Source organism: Aquarana catesbeiana, linkage group LG09 (genome assembly GCF_042186555.1).
Source record: "Aquarana catesbeiana isolate 2022-GZ linkage group LG09, ASM4218655v1, whole genome shotgun sequence".
Taxonomy (NCBI): domain Eukaryota; kingdom Metazoa; phylum Chordata; class Amphibia; order Anura; family Ranidae; genus Aquarana; species Aquarana catesbeiana.
In genome coordinates, this window is record NC_133332.1 from 180,800,607 (window position 1) to 180,819,015 (window position 18,409).

The window sequence follows — 18,409 nt, forward strand, 5'->3', positions numbered from 1 at the left end:
GAACCTCATTTGCCACATAGTTGCCCAATGAAACAGCGCATTGAGTTTGTCTTGTAAGTTGGAGACATCCTGTAAGGATATTACTCCATTGCATAGCTTGGTGCTTGGTTTCATCTGCAAAGACAGAAATTATACTTTTAATCCCAGCCCCTATATCATTTATAAAGGTATTACAAAGTAAGGGTCCCAACACTGAACCTTGGGGTACACCACTGATAACCTTAGACCATTCAGAGTATACTTTCTCTGAATTCTGTATTTTATCTAGTTTTCTATCCATTTACAAACTGATATTTCCAAGCCTGAAGACTTAACCCTACACATTAGCCATGTGTAGGGAACTCTGTCAAACCCTTTTGCAAAATCCAAGCATACTACACCCACAGCCACCCCACTGTCCAAGGTTTTACTTACCTCATCATAAAAAGAAATCAGGTTTGTTTGACAACTTCTGTCCTTCATATATCCATACTGTCTGTTGGTTAAAATATTATTTTCCAGCAGGAACTCATTGATGTGGTCTTTTATTATTCTCTCCAGTATCTTCCTGACTATAGAAGTTAAACTAACAGGTCTATAGTTAAAGACTTTGATTACTTTTTAAATATACAGTAGGCACCATATTGGCCCTACGCTAATCCAGTGGTACTATTGCAATGGAAGCAAACATCATATATTAATATTAATGACATATGAAGCAGTTATGATTGGGTATTGATCTATAATTGCCTATAGACTCATTACTGATTTTGGAAATCTTTCCTAAGAATTATTGAATATTCCAGACTTTTGTTGGTGTATTTGCTAGATGCAAACATACAAGAAAAGTATTTGTAATTCAGGACCAAAGAATCTTTGCAAATGCACAAATAGCAAAGTTCACCAACTGCAGTAGACACAAATGACAGGAAAACCGTTACAATTATTAGTGGTATTGGCTGCTTAAGGGTGTGTTAATACTTTAAAGGATACCTAAACTCAAGATAAAAAAATATATATATTTCAGTTTACCAGTCTTAAAATACAGTGGCTTTCTTAGGTTTCTTTTTTTTTTTTTTGGTTAAAAACATTTTCAGCAAGCACAAAACCTGTTCATCCTGACAGAAATGCAGTGTCCTTGTCACTTCCTGTGCTCTGATCTGTAAGCACAGAGCAATGTTTTCTCCCTTCTATAAACTACTAATCTTACCACCCCCCATGTATTAGAGATGAAAAAGGGAGACATGTTTGTAGACCAGCCTGGTCAGCAACTTGGCTTCCTTCATAGATGCAGTGGCGGAATGAGTGTAGTTACTGAAGGACAGGAAGTGTGTTATTCACAGGGTCACCAGGTGAAAAGAAAAGAAAAATCCAGAAAAAAGAAAAATAATGCAGTAATCTCAGTTATGGACTAATTCTATGGAATAATATTTCATAATATTAAAGAGGAACAGAATTGTAAATGAAAGATATTGAATGTAAGGTATCTATAACCGTGAGGTTTATGTGAAATCTCCATAAACAGATGTAAAAAATCTTCAATTATATTTTAGTTAGGATTTGACTCCCCAGCTGTCAAAATACACAAACCAGTGCTACAGCCATTGGTTGTAGCTGTTGATAGTGCAGCTTTTATCTGACAGAGCGGTTGAACAGAAGTCAATCAGTAGATCAACTCCTGTTCAACTATTTGAATGAGGGAGTTCTGTGGAGGACATTTCTCTCAGAGGTTTAAGGCCAGAAGGCATATAGCCCACAAAAATGAGGAGGGCTCAGATGTACTCCATTTCAGGAACCTGTTGCAAGCCAATTCTGGGGTAAATTCTTCATTGTCAAGTATAGAGGTTGGAGGGACTTCATGGGGGAGATTATGTACTGCGAATTGAAGAGTCCCAAACATCTAAGAATGATATGATAAGAGGGGAAAGAACCTGTGTGGATTGGAGATGTGACAATCAAACCCAAGGAAGGGACGTAAGGGCTATAGGGTTTTTGTATTATTCTATGAACACCCAAAGTTTAGTGTGGAATGAAAAAAACAATCAGTGATCTAACTAAAGACTCCCACAATATGGTTAAGTTCCATATGCGTTAAACCAAACCCTCCCTACAGCTTGTGCTTAACCATGATGTCACAATGTACACGATGCTCATACACACATGACATAATCTGCCAAAAATTGTCTTGATAAATGGAGAGATCGAATGGGCCAAGGAAAAAAACAAAAAAAGATGGGTCAAGATAGAAAAAACACTTAGCAAGGCATAACTAGGAAACACAATATGGAACCCACCACATTATAGAACGATTGATGTAAATACACTCGCACTTACACAGAATGTTTTAAAAATTTGGTATAAGATGTATAAACACCTTAATGGGAATTATAATTCTCCATTAATTGCGTTAAAAGATAATGAATTTTTTGCACCAGGGGAAAAGATAACAGGGGTAAACTGGATAAAAAAGACACAACACAGTTAAGAGATATAATTAAAAAAGGAAAAATCCTATCACTTCAAGAGTTAAAACACAATAATGATTTCTGGTCGATTGATGAGTGGCGGTATCTCCAGTTGTACCACTTTATTCAGAGTCTTCCTCAACCTATTAGATCAGGGGAAGAGTTGACTCCGTTGGAACGGTTGTGTTAAACTCTTGTTGAAGGTGTATGAGGTGGAGATCCCGCTGTATATTAGAAAATGGGAACAGCAATTGGGGTCACATAGGGATAATATCACTATTGGAAAAATACTGAACTTGACTCATAGTTCATCAGTTAACACTAAAACTGCTGAAATTAATTAAAAATGCTTAACTAGATGGTACGCAACCCCAGACAAAATCAGCAAATACCAAAAGGATAAATCAGCGGATTGTTGGCGAGGCTGTAAGGAGATAGTGACAATGGTACACTTATGGTGGGATTGTCCCAAAATTAAAATAATTTTGGAAAAAGAGTATTCATTGCATAAAAGAAATTACCAAAAAAAGAAATAGTGGAGGATCCGTGGGTTGTGCTGCTCCACGGAGTAGAGGGAGATGTGAAGCAATACAAGGAGTCATTGATACCGCATCTGTTAAATGCAGTTAAAAGACATCCCCAAAAAATGGCAAGAAGAGGAAAGTCCATTAATATGGGAGTGGATTGACTCTGTCGAGGAAACATTTAAAATGGAGTGTTTGAGAGTAAACTTTGAAGGTAATAACGAAGGGTTTAGAGTGAAGTGGGACTGTTGGATGGAGTTTAAAAGATTGTGGAGTTATGCCGAGGAACTAAGAATATAGCTCTACTACGGAGTTAGAAGAATTAAAGCTCTATTCATGGCGAATACGTAGAGGTGGTGGGGAGAGGTGGGCGGGAGATGGGAGGGTGGGCGTAGATTAGGCCTTAGAATGGGTATTAAGGATTGGTATTACTGGGAAAGTTCTGTTGTATGAATGTTATTAGTGCATTTACAAAGCTACTATGATGTGACAAAATGTTGGGACAATAATGAGCTGTAATGGTGATTTCAGTTTCCCAAATAGAGTTCACTGTAGTGGCAAAAGAAAAAAAAAAAAAGATAAATGGCGAGAATACCTCCCATTGCTCCTCTGTATCCAACTAGCTCACAAAACTCTACTCTACGATAAAGGTTCTGATCACCTATGTGGCCATAGCCAAGTGATGGTCAAATAACTGTGATTAAGTACCTGAGGCCAGGTAGAGCAGCCCAAGCAGCCGCTTAAGTTTTTACTAATTCGTCATCGAAATGGATGACCTTCCTAAGTAATTACTTACCATAGTATAACAATAATATGGTATTTAGTTGAAAGTTTGTCAGTTACATTGTGTATTTGCTTTTAAGTAAAGTATGTGAAGTGATTTAACAATAATCAGCCCTTTATTACTGAGATAAGTTTACATAGAAACAAAGGCTCTGAACAACTATTTACTTCAATGATCAGCCTCTCGCTGCCTATTCAAAAATGATGTTTCGCTACAATTTTATAAAGCATAGCAAATACTAAGTAGGAATTAGGGGATAAAGACAGGGATAAAGATAAAGATTTCATATACAGAGAATGTTTGTTATTTTATCTACTGAATGTTTTTTTTTTGCATTTGGGATTAATTTGTGTTCTTGTTTTATAGCAGTTCACTTGTTTGGTTTAACTTGGCAACTGCAACCAGTCGAGAGTGAGCTTTATGAGAATGGTGTCAGCAAAGGAAGCAGAGGAGAGGAATCCATGGATACCACGTATTCACCTCTTGGAGGAAAGATTTCTGAGAAAAAAGGTAAGCTTGTATATGGCCTGCACAACGCCAGTACATCTTTAACAAATACAATTATGTATGTGCATCAAAATTTAGCAGGGTCATATATATCTGAATAGCACAGAATTGAAGAATGGGGTTTTAATGTACTGTTTCCATTACCACACATAGTCACACATTGACAGTTTGTGTTGATCATTTGGATCAAGGAGAAGTTTCCAATAGATTTAATGTCTGACATGCTCTCCACCAAACATTTCCTTACATTTTAGTTGTGCCACCTTTTCTTTGTCATACTTATGAGTGTCTCTGAACATTAGAGACTCTCAAATAGCAATTGGCTGTATCTTAAAAAGTAAGAATTTTTTAAAACATAGACATAGAAGTTGGCATATCTTCCCGGTTTTGATTCATCAAAGGTTCTGCTGCAAATTTGCACATGGTGGCATGAAATGGTATAATTTTCATGGGGTATCAAAGCAACATGGTACACTGACAGCGTATATTTGGCTGTGAAATTGTTTTTTGTTTGTTGTTGTGTTTTTTTACCATTAGCTTGGTTTACAGCAACATTAACACCCAATTCTGACTAATTTCTGGTTTGCCAAAAAGGCTTTTTTCAAATAGTTTTAGAAATAGACCATTTTGGCCAATAGTTTGTTGAGTGTTTTCCTGTTTTATCTGATGCAAAGCTGCACTGACACTGGTCAATGTCTAATAAACGTTTGTTTAAAATTGGGGAATTGCAGATGATAATATGATAATATTATGATAATGATAATATGATGATATATACAGCAGTGTAAAATTGGCCAGCCACAGGACAGTTTAAATCATGGACAATACACCTAACTAGTATATGCCTAACTGTTATTTTTGGGGGATGAGGGGTGCAGTGAATTTGAGTGATAAAATGTGAGGTGATTGAGCAGTAGGTGCACACTGTTGATGCACAAAGTTTTTTCTTCTTCAAAATATGCAACAATGTGTTGTGAAAAATAGGCAGCACTAAGAACAGGTGGTTGGTAAGAAAAAACCCTGTCAACATAAAAATAAAAGAAACAATATGCCCCCCCAAAAAATAAATACATCCAAAATATCCCTCCCTGAAACAAAAGCCCATTTAAGCCTTGGAGCAAAAAAAATTGCTTTGGTCAGGACAGCTGCTAAAAGTAACTACTGACTTCAAACCAACCGCAACATTAAATGAAAGATGAAAGACAAAGAAACTCCCAATAAAAAATAAATAAATAAAAAAAAAATATATATATATATAGATATATATATCTATATATATATAGATATATATATAGATATATATATCTATATATAGATATATATATATCTATATATACTGTATATGTATATAGCAAATGGGTTAATCATTCAAAGTGCTGGCAATCGGAATTTCAATACAGTTTCTATATGAAGTTTGTCAGGTTTCCCTAATGACACTAGGGCCTCTCTGTAAGGGAGTTTACCTATCCTAAAGCCTTTATTGGCCCTTCTATGCTTGCTGGCCATAGTTTAAAGGTCATGGAGTACATCATTTTAAAAAAATTCTTCTGAGCAAATCTGCACATAAAAGATCTGGGACCTTGAATCTCAAAATTGCAGAATACACATCAAACCCATTGTAGTGTTGAATAATATTGAAGGGATTAGCACAGCACTCACAGATTTCCTTCCAGCATATTCTCTAAAAAATGGGCAAGAAATCATAAATTCTGCCAATGTATGTAAACTTATGAGCACAACTGTGTGTGTATATATATATATATATATATATATATATATATATATATATATAAATATATATATATATATATATATATATATATATATATATATATATATATATATATATATATAAAACTGAAACTAAGGGGCCAAGCACAACCCCTGAAAAACAACTCTACACCATAAACTACTTGGACCAGAGCACAAAGCAAGGTCCATAGAGACATGGTCAAGTTCCTTCACCCCAAACTCACTCATCCATATCTTTATGGACCTTGCTTTGTGCACTGGTCCAAATCATTTGGTGGAGGGGGGATTGTGTGGGGTTGTTTTTCAGGGGTTGGGCTTGGCCCCTTAGTTCCAGTGAAGGAAACTCTTATGTCATCAACATACCAAGACATTTTGGACAATTTCATGCTCCCAACTTTGTGGGAACAGTTTGGAGGTGGACCCCTTTCTGTTCCAACATGACTGTGCACTAGTGCACAAAGCAAGTTCCATAAAGACATGGATGAGAGAGATTGGGGTGGAGGAACCTGACTGGTCTGCACAGAGTCCTGACCACAACCCGATAGAACACCTTTGGGATAAATTAATGCGGAGACTGTAAGCCAGACCTTCTCGTCCAACATCAGTGCCTGACCTCGCGCTTCTGGAAAAATGGTCAAACATTCCCATAGACACACTCCTAAACCTTGTGGACAGCCTTCCCAGAAGAGTTGAAGCTGTTATAGCTGCAAAGGGTGGACCAACTCAATATTAAACCTTACAGACTAAGACTGGGATGCCATTAAAGTTCATGTGCGTGTAAAGGCAGGTGTCTCAGTACTTTTGACAACATAGTGTGTGTGTGTGTATATATATATATATTTATATATATTTATATACATACTGTATATACAGTATATGTATTTTTTTTACAAACTGCATTGATAGCAGCAAGCTGATCTCTTTTAGATGTATATCTAGAAAATCATTGAAAAGACTAATCCTTTTACAGAATCAGACATTTCTGTTCAATGTGTTTTTTACAGAGCAATTCTATTCCGAGACAAACTAGCAATCTTATATCAAAATATGTTGGTTAATACCCATATACATTACTCTAGCCAATATTGTAATTGGTTTGGTAATGAAGTTTTTAATAGAAATGTAGACTAGAGCATATCAAGTTTCCAGAAAAAACCATGGTGAACTTACCAGAAGACCCAACAAGATCCTATCATGTGAAATCTCAGTAAATTATGAGTTTAGTGTAACAAACACCAAGCAGGAAGGGTAATCAAGATATAGTTTAACGATGCCTCTTGCCTGAGAATATTGATTTCAGCAGAGTGTAGTATTACACCATTAGAAAGTTGGAAGAAATAACTTTCTCCTGCAAATCCATTCAAATAAAGCAAATTTATTAGCATAAAAAAGGAAGTTTTAGTCTGTTTGGTGCTGTATAGCTACACTATAATCAGTTAAATGGAAGTGAGATCAAAGGAAAAATATTAGTCTATGTTTTATTTGCTATAACTATGCCATAATGTTTTTAGAGCACATTGAATTTAATCGCTCTTTCTTGCACCATAATTCCACCAATAGGAGACGTATGTGAAATCCTTCAATTTAGCAGAACTCCAGGTCTTCATAGACTGCATGATGTTACAGATTAATGCATGCCAACAGACCAGCTAACAATCTAAGTTTGCCTCCTATACACCTGGTCAGACTTTGGAGATTTGGGAAGCCTTTGCTCAGCCTCCTGTCCCATTTGGCTGATACTGTAGGGTTGTTTGCTTACTGGTTGGAGTATCACATACCTGGTGCTGAGGGCCAATGGAGAGAGAGAGAGGGCTTCCCTTGCAGCTAAGTTCCAGACCCCTCTAAGGGTGGAAACAGGAGAGGTCAGGCCCAAAGTAGCATGGGTCGCCTGCTGGACTGTGTGCAGGAGGTTTCAGAGTACAGCTGGTGGGCTGGCGTAGAATCAGCAGACAGGTGGCACCCTTAAGGTGTTTCAGGACTTGGATAATGCTGATACTGGAGCGTGGTCAGAAGAAAGCCTAGGTCAGAAGCCAGTTGGGTATCAGAGCAGACATGGTCAGGTGGATAGCCGAGGTCAGGAGCCAGGTGGGTATCAGAGCGGAAGTGGTCAGGTGGATAGCCAAGGTCAAACACAGGAAGCAAGCAGGAGACAGGTCAAGGACAAGCTGGGTTGGTAACAAGAGACACATTAACAGGAATACCACAGAGATAAAGCACTGGAGAAGCCAAAGATCAACTAGCAACTGCAGCCACTGACAGGCTTCCTTATATAGGCCCATGTGAAATGCTGGTAGAGATGCTGGGTACTAGAGTCCTTCTCCTGCTGTTGGAGCCCAGACAAGTGCTGGTAGAGATGCTTCGTCCTAGAACGCTTCTCCTGCTGTTGGTGCCATGACACAGAGCCTATTTAGCAACTAAATAATCAACCCCCAAACATTATATTTTTTTTAAGCTGAGGCCCTAGAGAATAAAATGATGAGTGTTGCAAATTTTTATGTCACACAATTTTTGCGCAGCGGTTTTTCAAACACAATTTTTTTGGAAAAAATGAATTTTAATGCACAAAAACACAATATAATAGCCAATTGTTTGATAAGCTATAAAAGATGATGTTACACCAAGTAAATAGATACCCACCATGTCTCGTTTTACAATTGTGTATGTATGCCTGTTGAATGGTGACAAATTATGGTACTTAAAAAGCTCCATAGGCAATGCTTTAAATTCTTTACAGATTACCAGTTTAGAGTTACACAAGAAGCCAGGTGCTAGAATTATTGCTCTCGCTCTGACATTTGTGACGATACCTCGCATGTGTGGTGCAATCACTGTTCACAACTGCATGCGGGTCCTATGTGCACATTTGCCTTTGTGCACAAGCATGGGAGGGGCACTTTACATGTATTTATTTTATTATTTTATACTGTCTCTTTTTTATCAAATTTATTGCTATCACAAAGGATGAACAACATGATCAGATGCTTTTTCAGGCTGGTAATGGCCTATTTACATTAGACCAAAACCGGAAGTGACAAAATACTTATCACTTTTGGTTTCTTAGACCATAAAGCAAATCAGGGAAGTTTCAGTCCTCATCTCTATGGTAGGCCAGTGAAACCTCCAGCTTCAGTCTCGGTGGTGGGAGGGGGAGAACCCCCTTCTCCCACAAGTAAAAGGGATCCAGCATTGAAACCCAAGGAATGCCCATTTGTTTTAATTAACATTTTACCTTTTTATGGGAAAAACTAATTTAAATGATTTTGTGTTACTTATTTCTTTTATCATATAAATATGTGTTAATTTCATTCATCTAATCATGCGCAATGCAAAACTCGTTATTTTTTCATGTATTAAAAAGAACACAAATTCACCTTAATTCCAAGATTTTAAGAAAAACATATATTCTGAGTAAACATTATTTACTCCTTTAACCACTTCAGCCCCGAAAGATTTGGCTGCTCAATGACCAGGCCATTTTTTGTGATAGGGCACTGCGTCGCTTTAACTGACAATTGTGACAGTCGTGCGATGCTGAACCCAAAAACCTTTTTTTCCCCACAAATAGAACTTTCCTTTGGTGCTATTTGATCATCTCTGTGGTTTTTATTTTTTGCGCTATAAACAAAAAAGTGCAACAATTTTGAAAAAAACACAATATTTTGTACTTTTTGCTATAATAAATGTCCCCAATTAAAAAAAAAAAAAAGTCCTCAGTTTAGGCCGATATGTATTCTTCTACATATTTTTGGTAATAAAAATCACAAAAAGCATAAGAGTTATACAGTCTACAAAATAGGGGAAAGATTTATGGCATTTTTTATTATTTATTTATTTTTTTTTTACTAGTGATGGTGGTGATCAGCGATTTCTATTGGGACTGCAACATTATGGCGGACAGATCAGACACTTTTGACACATTTTTGGGACCATTGACAATTATACAGCGATCAGTGCTATAAAAATGCACTGATTACTATGTAAATGTCACTGGCAGGGAAGGGATTAACTCTAGGGGGCGATCAAGGGGTTAACTATGTTCCCTATGTATCCGTCTCTCCTCTCCTCACAGAACAGGGATTTGTGCGTCCCTGTTCTGGCTCTCGTGCCTGTGATCGTGCGTGGACGGCGCGCACCTGTTATACCGCTTAAAGGGAACAACGTACAGCTACGACAGTTTGCAGGATCGTGATGACTTGCCGCTGTATAATGATGGTGGCTGATCAGCAAGTGGTTGAGGATGACTACAAATCCATCCCACACTTCCTACCCTCCAACCCAATTTAACTTAGACCAGCACCCATACACAGGTGCTTATTTACCTCTTTGCGATGTTGTGGCCTCCCTTGATGTTTAAATCCTATGCTCATGCCTGTGTAGTAACTCCCCATAAACTTGAATGAGGGCATACTCCTATAGTAGTGATTCTAAGAGTATTCAAGTCTTTTTCAAGTCTATGATGTGTTATTGAACAGGCATAAGCAGCACCAGGTTTTCCTTAGGTAGAGTGTAGCTTTACTGTAAGTTAATTACCATGGTTGTACACCTCAGACATGAATTATGAAGAAGGCACATCCTGCTATACTGTGTACTTGCCCCTCTCCAAAGCTCTGAGTGTCATTTCTCTCTACTGCCTGGTTCCTCTCTTTCCAGCATGACTCAGCTCTTGCAGCTTTTCCTGACACCAAGAGGTAGCCTCCCTGGCGGTTTTCCCGAGTGTGGCTCGGGGTTAAAATTCAGTACCATTAGCGGTAACCCCGAGCCACACTCGGGATCGCATTGCAGGATCCTGGGGCGGCGTTACTTACCTTGTCCCCGGGATCCTGCGATGTCCCCCGCAGTGTCCGAGGGCTCCGTCCTCCTCCGAAGTCTCTCCGTGCCAGGCTCCGTTCCCTGCGAGCGGCGCGACGCACAGGGGCGGAGCCTGGCGGCAAATTCAAAAAAATTTCAAAAGCATAACACATACAGTACTGTAATCTTACAGATTACAGTACTGTATGAAATGATTTCACATCCCTTTTGTCCCCAGTGCTTTGTCCCATGCCCTGCATGCAATTTTACATGATATACACTGTTCTTTCTGCCTGGAAACTGGAGATTGTCCATAGCAACCAAAAAGTGTCCCTTTACGTCAAAAGTGGCTTTAGACCAGCTAGAAAACAGCGATAATAAATTAGAACACTTGCAGAATTGAGCGATAGTAAATTGTGGGGAAATTTATTTTATTACTAATTTTTTTTTTTTAATTATTTATTTTTATTTATTATATTATAATTTATGTTTTTGTGTTTCAAACTTTATCATACCCGGGATATCTACTAGACTCTGGTTTGGACAGATTTAAGTGTGTTATTGTTAAGATTTACAGACCTACAATATAAAACGCCAAATTTCCATGCAAAATAATGGTACCGCTTTCAGCACCTAAAATCCGAAATAATCATACCGCAAGGGAGGTTAAAATGGTGAAAAAAAGGGAGCTGCATGGTCTGACTCATATCCACAGCTGTGCTTGTTCTTACTGTGTAAAGGCGGCTGTGCCCTTCCCTCCAATCAGAACTCAGAGCTGTTGGCTGTGTGAAGATTAAGACCTCCGCCTCCTGCTCCTAGAACTAAAGAGAAATTCTTTCTTCTGTGTGTTTTCTGAACAATCTACAGAATTAATTTGCTGCAGATACACAGCTACAACTTATATAGGAGGATTTGTTTCACCTCTGTGTATTGCCTAATACTAGTCACTTCACTGAGTACATGTAAGGGTTTAAAACCACTTTAATCCCGAATTATGTGTCAGCATTTGAAGTTCCAGTGCTGCCATGTACAAGCTGATATTAGTTATCACCAGAAACAATACAAGTTGCTGTGTAATGGCATCTACAATGTCTCTGAATGTGTTTTGTGTGTGCTAAACAATACAAGTTCTTTCACAGTCTGTTTGATACCCCATTAAACTGTAGAAGTTAGTTCATTTTCATATTTTATGCAATGTTCACAGTATAAAAACACTTAATAAATGTGAAGTTAATATCTATTTACCAGCTTGCAGTTCTAGTCCTAAGAGAAGCATAACCTACAAAGAATATAACAGCACACTAATCCAAGCTTTGTCATAGGACCAATAACATCTGTATGAGGCCTATCTCAAGCAAAAATTCATTTTGCAACTTTATCAATCCATGTTTCTGTTGCTGCTTACCTTCCTACAAAATCACAGTACATATAACAGTACCACATATTCCTAAAATCCAAACAGGATTAGTTTAAATAATAGACCTTAATGATTGAATTGCAAAGTGAGTTAAAGTGCAGCGAAGAGTTTTTCTTGTCTGCGAATGGATATTCAACTTCAATGTTTTTTTTTGTTGGTTTTTTTTCATTTTCATTGCGCACTTCAGTGGAAGCTATTATTTTAGATATAGGGGTAATCTACCTAATACTGATATTTCAGTTATTTAGGTATTGCTGAGTAGACTCACCCACAAAATCCTTTTCTCTTTCATGGACAAATTAATCAGATTTGTGGAAAAACTAGTTACTTTCGTAAAATAATCCATAGGTCTCTACTTTATAAATAGAGCTACTTACCCTAACAGACATAAGGTCTGTTAGGGTAAGTGAAGGGCTTGTTAAATTAGCTAAGGTCAGCTTGAGATCTGTTTACTTTTATTCATCCATATAAATCAGGGCCAATTTATGACAAACAAATAGTTAACAAATATCAGAAGCATGGTAAATGCATCTTAAATGCACCTTAAATGTTCATGTGCACTGACTCAATATTGATTTAATATTGATGTATCCTTATAAGTGTTCTCATCCAAATGTTCAGCTCACTGAATTTACTATTGCATAAGCTCAAAATAATTTTCTTTTCCCATTAAATAGTTAACCATGTATGTGTGTGTAGCTGTTTAGAATGGTATTGCAATAGCTGATGCAAACATCCTCTGGCTTTGCCAGCAAAAACATCAAAGTGCTATAGGAACAGATGTCGTGGATACATTTAGGACCAAGTTCTGAGGCACCTAAAGAGATTGCCTAGACTTATACAAATGTCTATTACCTTCGCCTTCAGAAAAACTTACTTATAAATCACTTTTCCCGAAGAAGAGGGAACATACTATATAAGGTGGAACACGGACTTATAGGATTTAAGCAAGGGGTTGGGTGCCAAGGAAGGATGTAAACAATGGTTATGATAGCTGAGGATTTTTGGTTCAGGAGGTAATGGGGGGGGGGGGTGTTAAAAGCAGCAAAGGTTGTTAGAGGAATTGAATGTTACATAGTTAGTGAGGTTGAATAAAAACACCAGGTCATCCAGTTCAACCTGTGCGTGTGCATTATGTCTCTACCACTTCCCATATCCCTGTATATTATGTTCAATAAGATGCCCATCTAAGATTTTTTGAAATTAGTGACATTACCCGCTGAAGCCATCAATTGTGGAAGGGAGTTCCACATCCTTTACTGCTCTAACAGTAAAAACCCCTTATGCAGTTTAAGGATGAACCACTTCTTATCCAACTTCACTGAGTGGCCACATGTCTTCTTGAGTGACCTAAGACTGAATAGTTTCCTCCCAATGCTGGGGTCACCATTAAGATGTTTACATATCACTATCTCATCTCCTCTTAAGCGTCTCTTCTCCAGGGAGAATATGTTTAATGATTGTTAACTTTCCTCATAACTGGGATCCTCCAGTCCCTTATTCGTTTTGCTGCTCTTCTCTGGACTCTCTCCAGTTCCAGCACATACCTTCTGAGGACTAGAGACCAGTCAGCATACTCAAAGTGTGACCGAACCAGAATTTTGGAAAGTGGTAGAATTATAATTTTATCTCTTGAGTAAATATCTTTTTTAATGCATGCTGATACTCTACTGGCCTTGCTTGCTGTAGCTTGGCATTGCAATGTTATTTGCTATTGCTGAGCATGTGATCTACTAGGACCCCCAGGTCTTTCTCCATCCTCGATTCCCCCCAGAGGTTTTACCCCTAGTGTGTAACTTGCATTCATCTTTTTCACCCCCAAGTTCATTACTTTACATTTCTCTACATTAAACTTAATTTGGCATGTGTTTGCCTACCCCTCTCTATTATTTCTTTCTTTCTGTAGAGTTGCTATGTCCTTTTGTGAAGTTTTGTCCTGCTTAGCTTTATATCATTAGTAAACACTGATACCAACCTCGATATCTTTTATGAACAAGTTAAACAGGAGTGGTCGCCGGAACAGAGCTATGAGGTACCTGTGAATCTGAAGCAGTGGGTATGGGACTGAAACATAAGATTCCTGGTTTATATCTCACACCAGGTCTCCGGTATACCAAGCTACACCAATGAGAGTCCAGATTCTGTTCAAATTCAGTGCTAAGTCTTGTGTGATTGTTCAATTTTGAAGTATGATGTCCAGCGTCCAGATATGCAACCTATGAAGTTTTCTGCTTTGGCATATGGCAAAATCATGTTATTATTAAGGGGCTATGCAAAATGATATAGTGGTCTATTTATAAAATGTTTTCAGTTTGAAATATGTTTAATTATTGGGAGAACGTTGTATGAATCTTCGGTGAAAAACATTTATAAATACTGTAGACATCATAGTCAGTCTCTGTTTCTGCTTGTTTGCATTCAGCTTTGAAGCTCTGGTGCCAACAAAGTTGCTGCTAGATTGCTTTTAAACATTTTTAATAAGTTTGGATTAGTGAGATTTATGCTGGTAGAAAGAATCTAGCCACAAAAATCAATGTTAAAATAAGTGGAATTTTTATTAAGCATTTTATAAGTTCATACGAGAATACCCTTGAAAACAGCAATAAAATGGTGACATTCTTGCAGAGAAACAATTTTAGTAGCTTATGTTACTGGAGAATTGCAAAGGGAGATAAAAAAAAAAGCAACTAACAACCTGTTACAATAAAGCATTGGTATAATATATTAAAACACAAAGGTTTTTTGGAGTAAGCCATTTCTCAAGCTAAGTTAGAATATGTTATTGAACTTTGATTTTTTTTTCATTATATTCCTCCTGCAGCATTTAAAAGATAGACAATTGAGCTGATATATAAAGCAAATAGTTAAACCTAATCACCGTGTAAAATATTAATATATAATCTGTATATTTAGTACTTGACATTAATGACATTATGGATTATTGACGCCTGCTTACTCATTCACTGCACAGCTCAGCAAGACTTTGCTATTCCTTAATATTTAATACAGAGCGGATTAAAAACACTCTTGAGCTTACAGCTATTGCTTTACATAGCCTTTTATATTTTTCAACATCCACAGTAAAATCATTGCAGATACAAATTGTTCTGAGCTCTGGGCTATAGATAAGTACATGAAATGTGTCATTGCTCAACTTCTTCCCACTTGTCAACTTTTCAGTCCTATTCTATGTTATATGGCTGTGAAAAAAGACACCAAGATTTGGCTATTGCGTATTTTATCAAAAATAATGTGCTATGTTCTAGAACAAGCCAAGATGTTGTGTTCATTTAAAGCATACTTTCAAGAACAGCTAGGGTTGGGTTAAAACATATGATGTCTTTATAGAGCATGATAGGACTAGACAACCTAAATGTAACAATTAAATATAATGTGGTAAATTCAGTGTTAGTTCAACAAATGTAAAAAAAAAAAATATTTAGGATTGACATTTTTGTGATACTGGTATCTAATTTATATGTTATCATGAGATTATTTATACTATTTATACTATCTATAGTTAGCTGTGACTTAAATGTAGAAAACGTTATCTGTACCCTAGGCATAAAATTATGTATACTTTGATAGAACTTAGTGTGGTTGTTTCATTAACATATTAGGTTTGTGGCAAAAATTAAAAATGTGAAAAAAAAATGTTGGGTCTGTCACAGCTAACCTTAACTGCTCTGCTAAAAATAGCCTGTTGTTTGCAGACATAAATAATGATATACCTTGCTGAATAGGTTAGAGAAATTATTTACCTTCTTCTTTACTTACTGAAAATTCTGTTCAGATGTAGTCATAAGAAAATTTAGTTAGAGGTAGTCACAAAGGGTACAACTACTGCTATGCTCTATGTTGAGACCCTCAAATTCTGTAGAAAACTAGTAGAAACTTTTTTGTTCAAAGATTTTTTTTATAGATAGTAAAACATAAAATCTAATTTTTTAAAGCTTATAAACTAAAAAGTATATGTGAACCCTCACCTTTAAAAACAACCTATTTAGTTTAAAATAGAAATAAAAGGCAAAACTTTTTTGTATACATATTTAAAACATTCTAAATATCTTTTTTTAGAAGTGATCACATGCCCTGTGTTCTCAGCTGCATAAGAAAGCTCAGGAGAAACAGCAGCACACCAAAATTTCCAGTGAATGGCTATATGTGTGGGGAAGGGGGGTGGGAGCATGTCAGCAGAAGAATTCTAATCATCTAATCATTGGAGGAGAGCAGACTGAGTTCCCAGCACAGCCAGAAAACAAACCACTCTGTGCTCTCATGCCTAGTGTGGTCAGTTTTTAATAGGAAAGCAGAGGAGCTGGTAGGAACACCAGGGATTTCACACAAAAAAAGCAATACAAAGAGGATACTTTTTCATACAAGTACATGGTACAGCAGGCACATATCAAGAATATGAAATGTTGGGTTTACATATCCTTTAAAAATGTTAAATAGACTTGTTCCAAACCCATTATAGTTCCTTTTTAACTGTATCATGTGCAGGGAATATTTAAGTTTTACAAAACTGTAAGTTATTTATGTGAGCTAAGACAAACTGAAACTAGTCAAATAAAAAGAAGGTTCCAACTTTTACAAGAGTTCACTTTCTCAGACATATTTACATATGAGAAGTTGTGCTTACTTGAACCTTATGAACATGAAGGGAACTCGTTATTGAAGCTCTGGCATTTAGCAGCATGAACACCTGTCCTGGCCTCATTAAAGTGGTTGTAAAGCCACCAGTAAAGTCTCTCTAATCCCCTCTGTTAGATAATGTTATGTTCCCCAGTGTGTGTTATTTAAAAAACAAGCCGCTGTGTACCTTATTCCGTAGCGCCAATCGTCACTCACGTGACTGCCTGGCTCCCTCCTCTCCCAGGCTGACAGCTACAGTGGGAGGGGCTGAGAACTCCCACTGATGTCAGCCGGGAGCAGGAGGGGAGAGGAGGAGAGAGCCAGGCAGACACATGAGCGCTGATCAGCGCTATGGAATAAGGTACACAGCAGCTTTTCTTTTTACTTGTGAACATAACATTTTCTAACAGAGGGGATTGGAGAGACTTTACACTGTTATTCTATCATCAGGAGGGGAGGATCGGGGAGCTGACAGGCAGGGAGGAGGGGGGAGAGAACAGAGGAGAGCTGGGGATGACAGCATTACGTAAACTGACCACAGTGTCAGGGCTCAGCAGTCATGATAAACTATGGTCAGTTTACAGGGGGGAGGGCAGGATCAGCCAGGTATTTCAGGTGATACAAGGGGCCAAATTATGCAGCACATGCACTGTGCTGTAAAACATGCTTTAAAGCAACAGGATCCACTTCTTTCTTTTAGGGTAATAAACACTTTAAAGTGATTGTTAACCCACCAACATAAATTTATATTTTCCTCTCCGTTTTTTACTGTAATGGCCCCCTCTTACTGTGCTTTATAAAAATAATGCTGTACATACCTTGTTTACAGAGTGCTGATCTGCGTTCATTGACCCGCCACCTATCTCCTCTCTTCAGTCAGAAGGGGAGGAGGAGAGAGGCGGCACTGCCCGCTGCATCTGTCGGGCCAAGAGAGGAGATAGGCAGCAGGTCAATGAATGCAGATCAGCGCTCTGTAAACAAGATATATACAGCATTATTTTTATACAGCACACTCACAGGGGGCCATTGCAGTAAAAAACAGAGATTGTATTACAAATAAACAGTAATTTGAGCAGCAGGATGGGAGGGGGCAGCGTGGACACAGAGCTGACAGGCAGAAAGGGGAGGGGGAGAGGAGGGGGAGAGGATGGAGGACAGGACACAGGAGACATAGAGCACGGCTGCGGCTGACAGAGGCGTGTACGCTGACAATGGTGTCATTGTGATACATCGTGGTCATCTTACAGGGGAGGGTAGAAACTGGCAGGATCAGCCAGGTATTACAGGTGATACAGGGGGTCAAATTGCACAGCACAAGCACTGTGTTGTATAACATGCTTTATAGGAACAGGGTCTTTTTTTGGGGGAGTTAACAAACGCTTTAAGCTTCTTGGAATAAGAGAGCAAATACTGCATTGTTCTAAACAAGAATTACACTGACCTGTCATGCAGTTGTGCCAATACATACATATTGCTACACTGGTGGACTAGCATATTGTGGGTGTTTGCTCAAAAGTATGCTAGTGTCATTTGTAAGCAAAGGCTGATTTTTACTGCC

At 37.8% G+C, this 18,409-nt stretch overlaps 1 protein-coding gene across 9 annotated transcripts in view; it reads left to right on the forward strand.

Annotated features, from left to right (window-relative positions):
* TENM1 (teneurin transmembrane protein 1) overlaps positions 1-18,409 on the forward strand; it is a 1,380,190-nt gene that overhangs the window by 835,708 nt on the left and 526,073 nt on the right. For 7 of the 9 annotated variants that reach the window (XM_073599407.1, XM_073599406.1, XM_073599412.1 and 4 more), the window contains one exon: positions 4,119-4,262. In XM_073599407.1, the coding sequence (XP_073455508.1) occupies positions 4,119-4,262 (144 nt within the window). The remainder of the gene's footprint in view (positions 1-4,118; positions 4,263-18,409) is intronic. The other 2 variants (XM_073599409.1, XM_073599411.1) reach the window with 1 other exon arrangement.